The sequence below is a fragment of the Aquarana catesbeiana genome, linkage group LG04 (assembly GCF_042186555.1).
Source record: "Aquarana catesbeiana isolate 2022-GZ linkage group LG04, ASM4218655v1, whole genome shotgun sequence".
Classification (NCBI taxonomy): domain Eukaryota; kingdom Metazoa; phylum Chordata; class Amphibia; order Anura; family Ranidae; genus Aquarana; species Aquarana catesbeiana.
In genome coordinates this window covers 286236716-286254399 of record NC_133327.1, presented here as the reverse complement: position 1 = coordinate 286254399, position 17684 = coordinate 286236716, and the positions used below count along the sequence as shown (strand labels likewise).

The 17684-nt window shown below is 46.3% G+C and overlaps 1 protein-coding gene across 1 annotated transcript in view; it reads right to left on the bottom strand.

Moving 5' to 3' along the window:
• The window catches only part of MCPH1 (microcephalin 1), a 536838-nt gene extending 525046 nt beyond the window's left edge, over positions 1–11792 (bottom strand). Inside the window, exon 1 of the mRNA XM_073626649.1 lies at positions 11656–11792. Within this exon, the coding sequence (XP_073482750.1) occupies positions 11656–11710 (55 nt within the window). The 5' untranslated portion in view covers positions 11711–11792. The remainder of the gene's footprint in view (positions 1–11655) is intronic.
• Positions 11793–17684: the final 5892 nt, after the last annotated feature.

Genomic DNA, 17684 nt, shown 5'->3' with positions numbered 1-17684 from the left:
ACAGTAATAGAGGGAAAATCTTGGACACTAGTTCTAGTGACCTGGGATGCCCCAAGGGATTTCTTCCCTTTTTTGGCTATGGGAAAGGAAGGAAAAGGAAATCTCCAAAATGGGATACAGATGGCAAAAATAAACTGACAGGGGTTATAACCCTCCCTTACTCTATCCAAAATAAAAAAGCCGAGTTAGACTTACCGGTAACTCCTTTTCTGAGAGTCTTCCAGGACAGTCCATGAGACCTTGGGCTGCTCCTACCAGGACAGGAAACACGTTACCCCCACCAGATAAAAGGGCGGTCCTCCAGGCCCATGTCAGTCTTATCAAGAACCGTAGGACTCTGCAAAACATATGCATAATACACATAACTTCAGACAGAACCGGGTGGGAATCCGGCTGTCCTGGAAGACTCTCAGAAAAGGAGTTACCGGTAAGTCTAACTCAGCTTTTCTCCAAGCCTCTTCCAGGACAGCCCATGAGACGATGAGCCAGAACTTACCAGTCTAGGGAGGGACCACTGCCTGAAGGACCTTATGACCAAACGCCTGCTCCTGAGCTGATAGGAGATCAAGGCGATAATGTTTAATGAAGGTCGAGTAACTGGACCATGTGGCAGCCCTGCAAATTTGTTCCGGTGAGGCACCAGCCCTCTCAGCCCAAGACGTAGACAAGGCTCTAGTTGAGTGCGCAGTAACAAAAGGTGTAGGAACCTCCCTAATTTTGTAAGCTTCAGAGATGGCTTGCTTTATCCATCTAGCCAATGTGGCTTTAGATGCACTATTCCCCTTGTGAACTCCAGAAAAGAGGACAAATAAGGCATCAGTTTTCCTAAAGGTCTTGGTGACTTCAAGATAGACTAAGAGAATCCTTCTTACATCTAGAAAACTAAATTTTCTTTCTAGGCCGCCCTGTGGCGAACTACAAAAGGTTGGCAGTACAATGTCCTGAGATCAGTGGAAAGTACTTGCTACCTTGGGTAAAAAAACCTGGTTCAGTTCGCAAAACAACTCGATCCTCAAAAATCGTGAGGAAGGGCTCCCTTACTGATAGGGCCTGCAACTCACTTACCCTACGAGCTGAGGTAACAGCTATAAGGAACACAGTCTTTAATGTAAGTAACTTTGCCTGAGACCCAAGTGATTGCTGGAGGACGAATCCGGGGTATCGCTCAGGATTGGGGACCCTTCCAGGATCCTTCTGTTGTGGACCAAGAACAGCTGTCGCCTTACCGTACTTAACGGTGCAAGCTCGTATGACTCACCGCCAACGGCTTGTGAGTCCACCACGTCCGGTAAGGGCATTTTATATTACTCTTGCCTGGTTGAATATTGGAAGAGTCTATCGGGGATAGAAATTGATGCTACTATGAGATTTACGTCTGTGCTCCAGGATTTCTCCGCCTGATTTAATGAACTGTCCAAAACCCCCAGGGACCTGCCACTTATCCCCACCCCAATTTCTACCATACATGCTTGTGTTCGATTTGAGGGTTTGGGTTTAGCTTTATGATGCACACATAATTCACACTGTTTATCACATAGGATATGTCACTAGTAGTGTTTTTCTTTTGAACATAAGATTTTAACTAGTCCACTGTTTTTTCCTGCGAAGTCTAGCAGGATCTAGCATCTGATATACACTAGGTATGTTACTCAATATACTTTTTATTGTTGTTGATTGACACATTATAGCGCTACACTTTTTCGTTCTTATATACATCTTTACAATTAGTCTAATTGGTGGTGTTGGCTGCTTGTTGTTCATTTGTTTATTTGGTTGGCGCAGCAGATTTTTCTTGTTTTATAATGTAAGTAACTTAACTGAAATACTTCCCAGAGGCTCAAATGGAAATTCTACCAGAGTTTGAAGTACTAGGGACAGATCCCAAGTTGGACAACTTCTCACCACTACTGGTCTGGCCCTAGAGATAGATTTAAAAAATCTGGCTATAGTGGGATTTTCCAGGAGAGAAAACTGGAGGAACACACTAATAGCTGCCGCCTGTACCTTTAAGGTACTAACAGAAAGACCTTTGTCGACACCCTCTTGGAAAAATTCCAAAATAGACGAAATCTTTCATTTTCAGATAACCATGAGTTAAACTTTTTCCAAACTTTGGAATACATGGCTCTAGTAATAGGCTTCCTACAATTGACGAGAGTCTTGACTACCTTGACAGAGAACCCCTGGGCACTCAGTATCTTTTCTTCAGATACCAGGCCGTCAAGCTTAGGGAAACCACCTGCAGGTGTGATACTGGACCCTGCAATAAGTCTTCTCTTTTTGGAAGACTCCACGGAGTCTCCGAAACCAGAGATTGTAGCACGGAAAACCATGGCTTCTTGAGCCAAAATGGGGCAATTAGAATGAGATCCGTCTCCTCTAGCAAAAACTTCCGGACGACTTCTGGAATCAGTCTGATTGGCAGGAAGGCATAGCATAGGCCTGGAGGCCACGGGTTTGCCAGAGCATCGATCCCCAAGGCTTGTTCTGCCGGGTTCATGGAAAAGAATATCTCCACCTTGCGGTTGTTTCTGTTTGGGAACAAATCCGTTACGGGATAACCCCATCTCCTGGTGAGGTCTGCAAAGACTTCGGGATGAAGGGACCAGTTGTCTCGGTCTATCCTGTGACGGTGGAGATAATCTGCCAGGCAATTGTTTGTCCCCTTCAGGTGTACAGCCGAAATTGAAGACAGATTCCCCTCTGCCCATGAAGGAATCTCCTGGGCAATGGACTGAAACATCCGGCTTCTCGTGCCTCCCTGCTTGTTGATATACACGACTGTCGCGATATTGTCTGATAGAATTTGGAGGTTGTGACCTTTGATCTCCATCTGAAAAGACTGCAGGGCTCTCTAGACTGCAAGCAGCTCTCTTTGATTGGATGAGGCCCTTGCCTCCCTCGAGGACCACTCTCCCTGTGCTACTGAATTGCTGAGGTGGGCCCCCCATCCCCAGGAACTCGCATCCGTGGTAATTCTTCGGGATATGGGAACGGACCATGGGAGACCTCCTGCTAGGTGCTGGCCAGCTTTCCACCACCACAGGCTTCTTTTTATCCTGGCGGGAAGCTGGATCCTTGACTCCAGGGACCTTACGTCCCCATCCCAGTTTCTTAATAGAAACCTTTGTAACGGACGCTGACGGAGTCTTGCCCATGGTACCGCGGGAAAACATGAGGTCATAAGACCCACTGCCCTCAGAGAGACCGACTGGTTGGTCTGCAATGCTGACATAGTCTGGAACACTTTGGTAATCTTCTCCTGAGGAAGAAAAACTCTTTGGTTCACCGAGCAAAAATCGTAACCCAGATAAGTTACTTTCTGGGCCAGGATCAAGGACAATTTTTCTTTGTTTATCAGCCAGCCTAGGGACTGTAAGAAGTCCTGTACAGCCTGGAGATCCTTCAACAGCCTCTGGTATGATTTTGACACTATCAGGAGTGAGTGAGAGTAAGGGATAACAGTTATCGCCTTTAACCTTAGTGGAGCCAGCGCTTCCCCCAACACCTTCGTAAAGATGCGTGGGGCTGAGGAAAGACCGAAAGGGAGGGCTTGAAATTGAAAATGTCGGGTCCCCATACTCGTCTTCACTCCCAATCTCAGAAACTTTTGGAAGGCTGGATGGATAGGGATGTGAAGATAGGCATCCCTTAAGTCCAACGTGGCCATAAAGCAGTTTGGGTATAGTAGGTTTTTGATTGTAAAAACCGTCTCCATACAGAAATGCTTGTATCTGATGGACTTGTTTATCCTCCCTGACGGTAATCATGAGTGTGGCTCGGGGTTAAATTTCAGTCCCATTAGCGGTAACCCCGAGCCACACTCGGGATTACATTGCAGGATCCTGGTGCAGCGTTACTTACCTTGTCCCCAGGATCCTGCGATGTCCTCTGCCGTGTCTTTATGAAATTATTTCACATCCCTTTTGTCCCCAGTGCTTTGGCCCATGCCCTGCACGCAGTTTTATGTTATATATACTGTTCTTTCTGCCTGGAAACTGGAGATTGTCCATAGCAACCAAAAAGTGTCCCTTTATGTCAAAAGTGGCTGTAGACCAGCTAGAAAACAGTGATAGTAAATTAGAACACTTGCAGAATTGAGCGATAGTGAATCGTGGGGAAATTTATTTTATTATTATTATTTTTTTTAATTATTTATATTTATTTATTATATTATAATTTATGTTTTTGTGTTTCAAACTTCATCATACCGGGGATATCTACTAGACTCTTGTTTGGACAGATTTAAGTGTGTTATTGTTAAGAATTACAGGCCTACAATATAAAACGCCAAATTTCCATGCAAAATAATTGTACCGCTTTCAGCACTTAAAATCCGAAATAATCATACCGCCAGGGAGGTTAAGGTCCGGAGATTCAGTCGAAACTTTCCAGACGGCTTTTTGACCACAAATACATGGGTATAGAATCCCTTGCCCCGCTCTGACTGTGGAACAGGAATCAGGACTTTTTGATCCAATAAGTCTCCGATCTGGAGACCCAGAGCCCTCGCTTTCTCTCGATCTTGTGGAGGAAAGGTGACCAACAATCGTTCTGATGGTTGGTGAACAAACTCCAGCCTGTACCCGTTGGTCACTAGGTCCAGGATGAAGGGGCTCGAAGTGACTGCTGCCCACTGTGGGATGAAGGCCCTCAATCTTCCTCCCACCGGGGAACACACGTCACTGTGGCTTGGCAGGCTGTTGAGGAGGGTTAAACAGCACTCCCCCTTTGCCTTTGTGCCCAGTCCAGTGTTTTTTCGGCCTGCTGTCCTTTTCTCTAGGACTCTGTTGCCTGCCTTGGCCACGAAAACATTTTCTGGCTGTCGGGATTCTCTTTTTCTCTGGAAACGCCTTTTTCTTATCAGCCGTGCGTTACAGAGCCTCCTGCAGTCCTGAGCCAAATAAATGATCGCCTGTTAAGGGAAGCCCATAAAGGCGTAATTTGGAGGCTGGGTCCCCTGACCAGGTTTTAAGCCAGATGCTTCTCCTGGCCAAGTTCACTAAAGACAAAGTCCTGGCAGACATTCTTACCGACTCTGCGGAAGAATCTGCCAAAAAACCTACAGCCTGAAAGAGGAGAGGAAAGGACTTCAAAATCTGCTCTCCGAGGTACCTGCTGACAGGTGTGACTGAATCTGAGTCAACCAAACCTCCAGATTTCTGGCCACACAAGTGGAGGCTAGAGCTGGTTTCAGGTTCCCAACCGCTGAGTCCCAGGCTCTGTGGAGAAGGATATCCCCCCTCTTGTCCATCGGATCCTTAAGCGTGCCCATATCATCGAACACTAGGTCCGAATTTTTTGAAACCTTTGAAAGAGGTGCGTCCAGCTTTGGTTTTTTATTCCATGGCTGCGCAGTGTCCTCATAAAAAGGGAACCTTCTTTTTAGATTACTAGAGAAGAATGGTTTTCTCTCCGGGTTATCCCATTCCAGTTTAACAGTATAAACCAATAAACTATGGACTGGAAAAACTCTAGGTTCTTTCTTATGCAATCCCTTATACATATGATCGTGTTTGGATAACTGAACCTCCTCCTCTTTCAATTCAAGAGTGGTATAGATAGCCTTTAACAAGTCCTCCACATCCTGTACAGATAACTTAAATCTCGAGCCTCGAGTGGAATCTCTATCCCTGGGCTCTATATCTGACCCGAGCCTCAGAGTCTTCATTCTCTGCCTGCTGCGGAGTGCTGACTGAAGCTCTCTGTGTGGACGGACCCTCTGCTGGGGTCTGGAGCTTGTCAATAAGTGTTCTAAAAGGTGGACGCAAGCTCGTCCCTAACAGAGGTTAGCATTTTCTGACAAGAGGCAACCGGGTCATCCTTAACAAGGCCATCTATGCAGCTGCGACAAACGGCTTTGCTCCATGAGGAGCTCAATTTGTTTGCGCACACCGCACATTTCTTTTTAGGTGGCTGCGCTTGAGTCTTGTCTTGGGTCTTGGTCTGTAAGACAAAAAAGATAAGTGACCCCTAATGAGACTCACAGCCACCTCGCCACTCCAAACCACCATGTGCAGGAGGGAGGAAATGTGTCCCCTTAACCCACTACTACAGAGAGGGGAGGGAACACTCATAGGGAGAGCAAGATAGTGACATAACACTTCAGGCTTACCTGTGAGGTGCTGGTGTTGGGCGCATCGACTGCCTGTGTAGGAACTGCAGATTGATCCATCATGCCCCTTTCTGGCTTTCCACAGCCTGGCTGCTTTTACCGGAAGACGCCAGCGGCCAGTTTAAGGAGAATGGAACCGGCGTCTCCGGCGATGACGTCATATGCCCCAGAAGTGGCCCGCTCTCAGTACTTCCTGTGGGCCAGCTTGGAACGCAGAAGCCCCGCCCCCTACTCGAGTGCCGCAGCTTCCTGCTTCTCCTCACACAACTAGCCACGCTGCCTGTGAGGAGAGGATGCCGCTGCTTTCAAAAGAAAAGCGCTTATGGGAGCTGACACCATGCCGGTCCTGGCCCTCTCCAGGCACTGAGACACAGGAGACCGCAGCACAGCCAACCTCTCAAGCGGAGTGCTGCTTCTGGCAGAGGAGAGGTTAGTGAAAAGCCCCAAATAGCCCTACAGAGCCCCTGCTCATGAGACCTAGGGACCAGGTTCCAGGAACATGTTACCCCCCCCGTCCGGAGGAAACACAAATAACTGACATGGGCCTGGAGGACCGCCCTTTTATCTGGTGGGGGTAACGTGTTTCCTGTGCTGGTAGGAGGAGCCCATGGTCTCATGGGCTGTCCTGGAAGACACTTGGAGAAAAAATGTCGCCTTTAGTTTTACTTTAATGCATTAAAGTGGTTGTAAATGCAGAAGGTTTTCTATCTTAACCACTTGCTTACTGGGCACTTAAAGGGGTTGTATGGGTTCCTTTTTGTTTAAATAACAAACATGTTATACTTACTTCCACTGTGCAGTTCATTTTGCACAGAGTGGCCACGATCCTCCTGTTCTGGGGTCCCTCGGCGGCTGTGTTGGCTCCTCCCCGCAATAGCTAAACTCCCTCTGGGATGCTCTATCCCGAGAGGGTTAGCTGTCCATAGACGCAGCATGTATGACTCAGTCCCGCCCCCCCGGCGGGCCGCGTCATTGGATGTGATTGACAGCAGCACGAGCCAATGGCTGCGCTGCTATCAATCTATCCTATCTATCCAATCAACGGCCAGAAAAAACACAAACCTTTACAACCCCTTTAATCATCTTTAAGGCAAATTTTCAGCTTTCCGCGCTGTCACATTTTGAATGACAATTGCGCAGCCATGCAACACTTTACCCATATGACATTTTTATAATTTTTTTTCACACAAATAGAGCTTTCGTTTGGTGGTATTTAATCACCACTGGGTTTTTTATTTTTTGCTAATCAAACAAAAAAAGACTGAATATTTTGAAAAAAAAAAAGTTTTTTCATGTTATGTTATGTATTTTTTCAGGCGCTATTTTTAGCCCAAAAGTGCCTGAAAAATGCCTCAGTGTGAAAGGGGTCTAAGGAAGAAAAAAAAAAGCGGTTTAACCAGCTTCTGTTTATTTCCGTGATCAGCTGTCAGCCAATGACAGCTGATCACATTGTAAAGGGCCCGCTGAGATTGGCCCTCCAGCGATGTGTACGAGTGCCTTGGCCGTTCGGGACTCTCCCTCCTGATTGGCTGAGACACAGCAGCAGCTCCACTGGCTGCTGTCAAAGTCAGTTAGCCAATCAGGTTTTGCTAATACTATTTGCAGTGTGAGAGATGGTCAGAGACTGTGGACATGATACGACAGTGAAAGGAAAAGATGATTAATGCGCTACCCAATAGAAACAAAAAACAGCTGCTACAAACCGTGTGACTAAAAGGGAAACAAATGTGAAAAAAAAATGTGAAAAAAAATTGTAGCGCTAAAAACACATATTAATGGTAAATGTAAAGCTCAAAGTGCATATATGCGTAGTGTCCCAAGAAAAAAACATATGTAATCCAAGGTAACAAAAGTCCACTGTTTCCTTGGACATGATACGACAGATGGTCAGAGACTGTGGACATGATACGACAGATGGTCAGAGACTGTGGACATGATACGACAGATGGTCAGAGACTGTGGACATGATACGACAGATGGTCAGAGACTGTGGACATGATACGACAGATGGTCAGAGACTGTGGACATGATACGACAGATGGTCAGAGACTGTGGACATGATACGACAGATGGTCAGAGACTGTGGACATGATACGACAGATGGTCAGAGACTGTGGACATGATACGACAGATGGTCAGAGACTGTGGACATGATACGACAGATGGTCAGAGACTGTGGACATGATACGAGAGATGGTTAGAGACTGTGGACATGATACGAGAGATGGTTAGAGACTGCAGACTCCATTTTTCTGGGGCTTTTCTTGCACTAGGAGCCCTTTCACACTGCCAGCGGTAAAGCGGCACTAGTTTTAGCGGTGCTTTTTGGCTGCTTTTAAATCCCGCTAGCGGTCAAAGAAAGGGTTAAATGCGCCCAAAAGTTGTTGCTGCCGAATCGCTTTGCAGGCGCTTTGGCAGCAGTGCCCATTCATTTCAATGGGCAGGGGCAGTGTATACACTGCTCCTCCACTGCCTCAAAGGTGCTTCTTGCAGGACTTTTTCTAATGTCCTGCAAGCGCTCCGCCCCAGTGTGAAAGCACTATGGCTCTCACACTGGGACTGCAGGGGAGGCTATTTTCAGGCGCTTTACAGTTGCTATTTTTAGCCCTTTAGGGCATGAAAAACGCCCCAGTGTGAAAGGGGTCTAAAGGTGCCAATAACGGCCAACAATAAATTCATTTAAATTTATATTAATCAAAAAGTTGAATATAATACAATTATATATAAAAATATAAATATTTTTTAAACACTGTCATTTTCGGTTTTTGGCTAAGTGCATCTGCATTTTTGGTTTCGGCACCATAATTTCCATTCGGTGCACCCCTACATAGAAATATATATTTTGGGGTAGTAATAATTATGTTTCAATATAGCACTGAAAAAAATGACTTCTATCATTTTCAAAAATTGAAAATCTAAACATGTAACAGGTTTTATGGCTGAACTGGATGGACTTGTGTCTTTTTTCGGCCTGACTATGTACTTGTTCTGTAAGGGATGGGGATGTGACTGGGACAACAGCAGTGATCCCCGTGTGTGCTCAGTGACTGGGACTACAGCAGTGATCCCCGTGTGTGCTCAGTGACTGGGACTACAGCAGTGATCCCCGTGTGTGCTCAGTGACTGGGACTATAGCAGTGATCCCCGTGTGTGCTCAGTGACTGGGACTACAGCAGTGATCCCCGTGTGTGCTCAATGACTGGGACTACAACAGTGATCCCCGTGTGTGCTCAATGACTGGGACTACAACAGTGATCCCCGTGTGTGCTCAGTGACTGGGACTACAGCAGTGATCCCCGTGTGTGCTCAGTGACTGGGACTACAGCAGTGATCCCCGTGTGTGCTCAGTGACTGGGACTACAGCAGTGATCCCCCTGTGTGCTCAGTGACTGGGACTATAGCAGTGCTCCCCATGTGTGCTCAATGACTGGGACTACAACAGTGCTCCCCATGTGTGCTCAGTGACTGGGACTACAGCAGTGATCCCCGTGTGTGCTCAGTGACTGGGACTACAGCAGTGATCCCCGTGTGTGCTCAGTGACTGGGACTACAGCAGTGATCCCCCTGTGTGCTCAGTGACTGGGACTATAGCAGTGATCCCCGTGTGTGCTCAGTGACTGGAACTACAGCAGTGCTCCCCATGTGTGCTCAGTGACTGGGACTACAGCAGTGATCCCCGTGTGTGCTCAGTGACTGGGACTACAGCAGTGATCCCCCTGTGTGCTCAGTGACTGGGACTATAGCAGTGATCCCCGTGTGTGCTCAGTGACTGGAACTACAGCAGTGCTCCCCATGTGTGCTCAGTGACTGGGACTACAGCAGTGATCCCCATGTGTGCTCAGTGACTGGGACTATAGCAGTGATCCCCGTGTGTGCTCAGTGACCGGGACTACAGCAGTGATCCCCCTGTGTGCTCAGTGACCGGGACTACAGCAGTGATCCCCCTGTGTGCTCAGTGACCGGGACTACAGCAGTGATCCCCCTGTGTGCTCAGTGACCGGGACTACAGCAGTGATCCCCGTGTGTGCTCAGTGACCGGGACTATAGCAGTGATCCCCATGTGTGCTCAGTGACCGGGACTACAGCAGTGATCCCCGTGTGTGCTCAGTGACTGGGACTACAGCAGTGATCCCCGTGTGTGCTCAGTGACTGGGACTACAGCAGTGATCCCCGTGTGTGCTCAGTGACTGGGACTACAGCAGTGATCCCCGTGTGTGCTCAGTGACTGGGACTACAGCAGTGATCCCCGTGTGTGCTCAGTGACTGGGACTACAGCAGTGATCCCCCTGTGTGCTCAGTGACTGGGACTACAGCAGTGATCCCCGTGTGTGCTCAGTGACTGGGACTACAGCAGTGCTCCCCATGTGTGCTCAGTGACCGGGACTACAGCAGTGATCCCCGTGTGTGCTCAGTGACCGGGACTACAGCAGTGATCCCCCTGTGTGCTCAGTGACCGGGACTACAGCAGTGATCCCCGTGTGTGCTCAGTGACTGGGACTATAGCAGTGATCCCCATGTGTGCTCAGTGACCGGGACTATAGCAGTGATCCCCATGTGTGCTCAGTGACTGGGACTATAGCAGTGCTCCCCGTGTGTGCTCAGTGACTGGGACTACAGCAGTGATCCCCGTGTGTGCTCAGTGACTGGGACTACAGCAGTGATCCCCGTGTGTGCTCAGTGACTGGGACTACAGCAGTGCTCCCCGTGTGTGCTCAGTGACTGGGACTACAGCAGTGATCCCCGTGTGTACTCAGTGACTGGGACTATAGCAGTGATCCCCATGTGTGCTCAGTGACCGGGACTACAGCAGTGATCCCCGTGTGTGCTCAGTGACCGGGACTACAGCAGTGATCCTCGTGTGTGCTCAGTGACCGGGACTATAGCAGTGATCCCCGTGTGTGCCCAGTGACCGGGACTACAGCAGCGATCCCCGTGTGTGCTCAGTGACCGGGACTACAGCAGCGATCCCCGTGTGTGCTCAGTGACTGGGACTACAGCAGTGATCCCCGTGTGTGCTCAGTGACTGGGACTATAGCAGTGATCCCCGTGTGTGCTCAGTGACTGGGACTACAGCAGCGATCCCCGTGTGTGCTCAGTGACCGGGACTACAGCAGTGATCCCCGTGTGTGCTCAGTGACTGGGACTATAGCAGTGATCCCCGTGTGTGCTCAGTGACTGGGACTACAGCAGCGATCCCCGTGTGTGCTCAGTGACCGGGACTACAGCAGCGATCCCCGTGTGTGCTCAGTGACTGGGACTGGGACTACAGCAGTGCTCCCCGTGTGTGCTCAGTGACTGGGACTACAGCAGCGATCCCCGTGTGTGCTCAGTGACTGGGACTACAGCAGCGATCCCCGTGTGTGCTCAGTGACTGGGACTACAGCAGCGATCCCCGTGTGTGCTCAGTGACTGGGACTACAGCAGTGATCCCCGTGTGTGCCCAGTGACTGGGACTACAGCTGACAGGAGAGGAATGCCCTGACTGTGACTCGTACACACCCGCATTCATCCCGGAATGAGAGGCGTGTGTTTGCCATTACCAGTAAGGACGCTGCCCGCCCCGCAGGCTGGTGACAAGGTCTCTGCCAGCTCCATGAATTCCAAAGCTTCCAGCACTGCTCACCCGCCACAGCTTCAAACCTGACTTCCGCTCTAGTGACGTCATCAGCAGAGCGCCAGAGACACGTGAGACAGTGTGGAGGAATGCACTCGGGGGGAGGATGATGAGCACCTCTGCTGTGTAGTTGTATAGGTTTGCTGAATGTAGGGGTGAAGAGATCTAAGCACACACAAGTAAAGACATTGGGATCGTTTACTACAGGGAGATTATTCAGTCTAATTCATTACAGAACTAACTAATCCCTAACACTGATATACATTCAATTTTCTAAAATATTGTATATGTGAAGCAATTGCTATACTTTTTTTTTTTATCATATAGTGCATATCAGTGTTGCAGATTTCCAGCTGCTTTTTGTTGACACTTCCAGTGTGCATGCATGTAGTGGGCACACATCTTTGCTCTGAACTGGCATGCTGAGGCTGGCGACAGGAGAATATACCTGTGCACCATTTGTTACCATGCCTAATTGTGGTCACAATTGAGAACATGTGTGGCAGGGTGACAAGGCGGGAGACAACATTGTCACCTCACAACAGTTCCAAGAAGTTGGGTTAATTTAAAATAAAAAAATATATATTTGAGCTTTATGCTGCAGCTGTCCTAATTTGGCTCTCATTTAATTTTGGCGTTGGGGGTGCCCCAACACTGTTTTTTGTCTAGATTATTGTTATTTCAGGTACTTATATAGCACTGTCAATTTTACGCAGAGCTTTACATATACCTTGTACATTCACATCAGTCCCTGCCCTCATGGAGCTTACAACCTAAGGTCCCTAACTCACATTCATACATACTAGGGACAATTTAGACAGGATCTGATTAACCTACCAGCATGTCTTTAGAGTGTGGGAGGAAACCTACGCAGGCACAGGGAGAACATGTAAACTCTAGGCAGATGGTGTCATGGTTAGGATTTGAACCAGCGACCCTTTTTGCTGCTAGGTGAAAGTGCTAACCACTACACCACTGTGTTCAAAACTGATCTGATGTGTGATTCAGATATGTACCCATTGAAGGCAATAGCCTGGAATTCGCTTCTGAATCGCACCGCAGTGCTAAATAAAACCGCACAAGACTTTTTACATTTGCAGCAAATTCACACTGCTGCTGCACCGCACATATGTCCTCCAGCTTCATAGAAAGCTGGATTAATTCACATGTCATGCAAATTGGATGCAGTTCAAAACGCATCCAATTCGCACATACGTGAATTGTTCCTAAGACTGAGAACTGAGCAATCACATGACCACTGATCGCTTAGTTCTTAGTCTTTTCTTAGTGGAGAGGAGCAATTGCCAGTTACTACATTCTGCTCTGCTCCTACTGTGTTCACTGGAGGGGCACTGGAAGCCAGAGCCATCTGTCAATCAGGGTTTTGGGTGGATCCAGACAATAAGGTTGGGATCCGTGCAGAGCCTGGAATGCCTCTGTGACATCAGTTGACAACGGGCAATAGCTATTGGTTGCCTCAGGGTCACAGGAGAGCAAAAGTAAGTGCACTCCTGTGACCCACAAGGGAAGTATGGCTAAAAAGCTTTGTCATACTTCTTTTTTAAACAGGCCTGTCATCTCTGGGTATTATTTCAATTGAATAAAAATAGTAGAACTAGAAACTAAAAACATTTTTAATTACACTAACGTAATAAGTTTAAAGTAGAACTCCAGTTTTTTTTTTTAATCTGCAGGGTTACAAATAGTTAGATCACAGGAGGTGTATACTGCCTCCTGGATGGCTGTTTGTTTATCAGTGCCACATAGTATAGCTCTCACTATACTCCCAGCACTCTGACAGGAGACTTGTGGCTGTCATACACACAAGCAGTCTAGTCATTTGTCCTCCCCATTCCTCCACTATGCTTAATGGAATGAATGAAGAGGTGCAGTGCTTATTAAATATAGTCCAAATAAGTTAAAAGTTCACGAAGAGCCAAAGTAATTCTTGAGGTGAATACTGGTACGCTGGATAGAAAAGCCATCACCAACACCCAATAATACTGACTCTTACCCTAAATCAAAAGGATATGCACAGTGGTTAGTCAAGCAATAGTACCAGCGATCATCCACAGCAGATAGATCCACTCCACCAGGGGTATGCTGATCACAATGCACAGGAATGAATGTCAGTTTTCAAACTTCACCATCGACTGCCAGGAAAACCAGTGGAAGGACCTCACCACAGCAATAGTACTCACAAGAATGAAGAGAAGAATACTCATTGCCTGCTCTGTATTAGAAACTGTACTACAGCTGAACTGTATTGTGTACTGTGTACACCTCCAGAAGTGTAGTAGAAATTGTACACACTGTATTAGATACTGTGTACACCACCAGAAAAGTAGTAGAAACTGTACTATGGCTGGACTGTATTGTGTACTGTGTACACCACTAGAAGTGTATTAGAAACTGTACACACTGTATTAGATACTGTGTACACCGCCTGCACTGTATTAGCAACTAAACAACACCTGCACTAGATTGTAAACTGTGTACACCACCAGAAGTGTAGTAGAAACGTTATACACTGTATTAGATACTGTGTACATCGCCTGCACTGTATTAGAAACTGTACTACAGCTGCACTGTATTGTGTACTGTGTACACCACCAGAAGTGTAGTAGAAACAGTACACACTGTATTAGATACTTTGTACACCGCCTGAAGTGTATTAGAAACAGTACACCACAGAATGCACTGTAGATATAGGCTACACTGGATGCAGAGTATAAATATATATATATATATATATATATATATATACACACCAGAAAAGTAGAGAAGAATACTCATTGCCTGCTCTGTATTAGAAACTGTACTATGGCTGGACTGTGTTGTATACTGTGTACACCACTAGACATTTATTAGAAACTGTACACACTGTATTAGATACTGTGTACACCGCCTGCACTGTATTAGCAACTAAACAACACCTGCACTAGATTGTATACTGTGTACACCACCAGAAGTGTAGTAGAAACGTTACTCACTGTATTAGATACTGTGTACATCGCCTGCACTGTATTAGAAACTGTACTACAGCTGCACTGTATTGTGTACTGTGTACACCACCAGAAGTGTAGTAGAAACTGTACACACTGCATTTGATACTGTGTACACCGCCTAAAGTGTATTGGAAACAGTACACCACAGATATAGGCTACACTCAATTCAGAGTATATATATATATATATATATACACAGTGGGGTCAGAAAGTATTCAAACCCCCTTAAATTTTTCACTCTTTGTTATATTGCAGCCATTTGCTAAAATCATTTAAGTATATTTTTTTTCCTCATTAATGTACACACAGCATCCCATATTGACAGAAAAACACAGAATTGTTGACATTTTTGCAGATTTATTAAAAAAGAAAAACTGAAATATCACATGGTCCTAAGTATTCAGACCCTTTGCTGTGACACTCATATATTTAAAGCGGGGGTCCACCTATCTATCGTTTTTCTTTTTTTTTTAGTTCATTCACAAACTTTTCTTCTCAGCATTACATACTCACATATTGTGTGTAATATGTCCGCCTGTGTCAGATTTCGTCAGAAAGAATAACTTATATTATTCATCTTCATTGTGGGCATTTGAAGCCCACAAGCATTTATTTCCTGGATGCGGTGAATGCTGTGCTCCCAGCATTCACCGCTCGTTCCCGCACATGCTCAGTGGAATCCTGGGAAGCCTGAGACTAGCTCCCAGGAGACTGTGCGGAGTCTGGGAGAGGCTAGAAACACTCCTACTTCCACAGGAGGAGAACCAGGAAGTGCAAAGAAGAATAGAAAAATAAAAGGTAACTACTGCGATTTAAATTTTTTTAAACGGCATGTCAGCATCTAGGCAATACATACAGATTTTGAGTGGAACCCCGCTTTAACTCAGGTGATGTCCATTTCTTCTGATCATCCTTGAGATGGTTCTAAACCTTCATTTGAGTCCAGCTGTGTTTGATTATACTGATTGGACTTGATTAGGAAAGCCACCCACCTGTCTATATAAGACCTTGCGGCTCACAGTGCATGTCAGAGCAAATGAGAATCATGAGGTCAAAGGAACTGCCTGAAGAGCTCAGAGACAGAATTGTGGCAAGGCACAGATCTGGCCAAGGTTACAAAAAAAAATTCCGCTGCACTTAAGGTTCCTAAGAGCACAGTGGCCTCCATAATCCTTAAATGGAAGATGTTTGGGACGACCAGAACCCTTCCTAGAGCTGGCTGTCCGGCCAAACTGAGCTATCGGGGGAGAAGAGCCTTGGTGAGAGAGGTAAAGAAGAACCCAAAGATCACTGTGGCTAAGCTCCAGAGAAGCAGTCGGGAGATGGGAGAAAGTTGTAGAAAGTCAACCATCACTGCAGCCCTCCACCAGTCAGGGCTTTATGGCAGAGTAGCCCGACGGAAACCTCTCCTCAGTGCAAGACACATGAAAGCCCGCATGGAGTTTGCTAAAAAACACCTGAAGGACTCCAAGATGGTGAGAAATAAGATTCTCTGGTTTGATGAGACTAAGATAGAACTTTTTGGCCTTAATTGTAAGCGGTATGTGTGGAGAAAACCAGGCACTGCTCATCACCTGTCCAATACAGTCCCAACAGTGAAGCATGGTGGTGGCAGCATCATGCTGTGAGGGTGTTTTTCAGCTGCAGGGACAGGACTACTGGTTGCAATCGAGGGAAAGATGAATGCGGCCAAGTACAGGGATATACTGGACGAAAACCTTCTCCAGAGTGCTCAGAGAGCCCTGACTTAAGCCCAAATGAGCATCTCTGGAGAGACCTAAAAATGTCTGTCCACCAACGTTTACCATCCAACCTGACAGAACTGGGGAGGATCTGTAAGGAGGAATGGCAGAGGATCCCCAAATCCAGGTGTGAAAAACTTGTTGCATCTTTCCCAAAAAGACTCATGGCTATATTAAATCAAAAGGGCGCTTCTACTAAATACTGAGCAAAGGGTCTGAATACTTAGGACCATGTGATATTTCAGTTTTTCTTTTTTAATAAATCTGCAAAAATGTCAATAATTCTGGGGTTTTTTTGGCAATATGGGGTGCTGTGTGTACATTAATGAGGAAAAAAAATGAACTTAAACGATTTTAGCAAATGGCTGCAATATAACAAAGAGTGAAAAGTTTAAGGGGATCTAAATACTTTCCGTCCCCACTGTATATATACACGAGACTGTGTATATATATATATATATATATATATATATATATATTAATACACTGCCTGCACTTACTGAATATCAAGTACACACTGAATATATAGTCTATGCTAAATGCAGAGTATATACAGTACCTCACAAAAGTGAGTACACCCCTCACATTTTTGTATATCTTTTCATGTGTAAACACTGAAGAAATGACACTTTGATACAATGTAAAGTAGTGAGTGTACAGCTTGTATAACAGTGTATTTTTTGCTGTCCCCTCAAAATAACTCGAAACACACAGCCATTAAGGTCTAAACCGCTAGCAACAAAAGTGAGTACGCCCCTAAGTAAAAATGTCCAAATTGGGCCCAATTAGCCATTTTCCCTCCCCGGTGTCATGTGACTCGTTAGTGTTACAAGGTCACAAGGGAGCAAGTGTGTTAAATTTTGTGTTATCGCTCTCACTCTCTCATACTGGTTACTGGAAGTTCAACATGGCACCTCATGGCAAAGAACTCTCTGAGGATCTGAAAAAAAGATTTGTTGCTCTACATAAAGATGGCCTAGGCTTTAAGAAGATTGTCAAGACCCTGAAAATGAGCTGCAGCACAGTGGCCAAGACCATACAGCAGTTTAACAGGACAGGTTCCACTCAGAACAGGCCTCGCCATGGTCGCCCAAAGAAGTTGAGTGCACATGCTCAGTGTCATATCCAGAGGTTATCTTTGGGAAATAGACATATGAATGCTACCAGCATTGCTGCAGAGGTTGAAGGGGTGCGGGGGTCAGCCT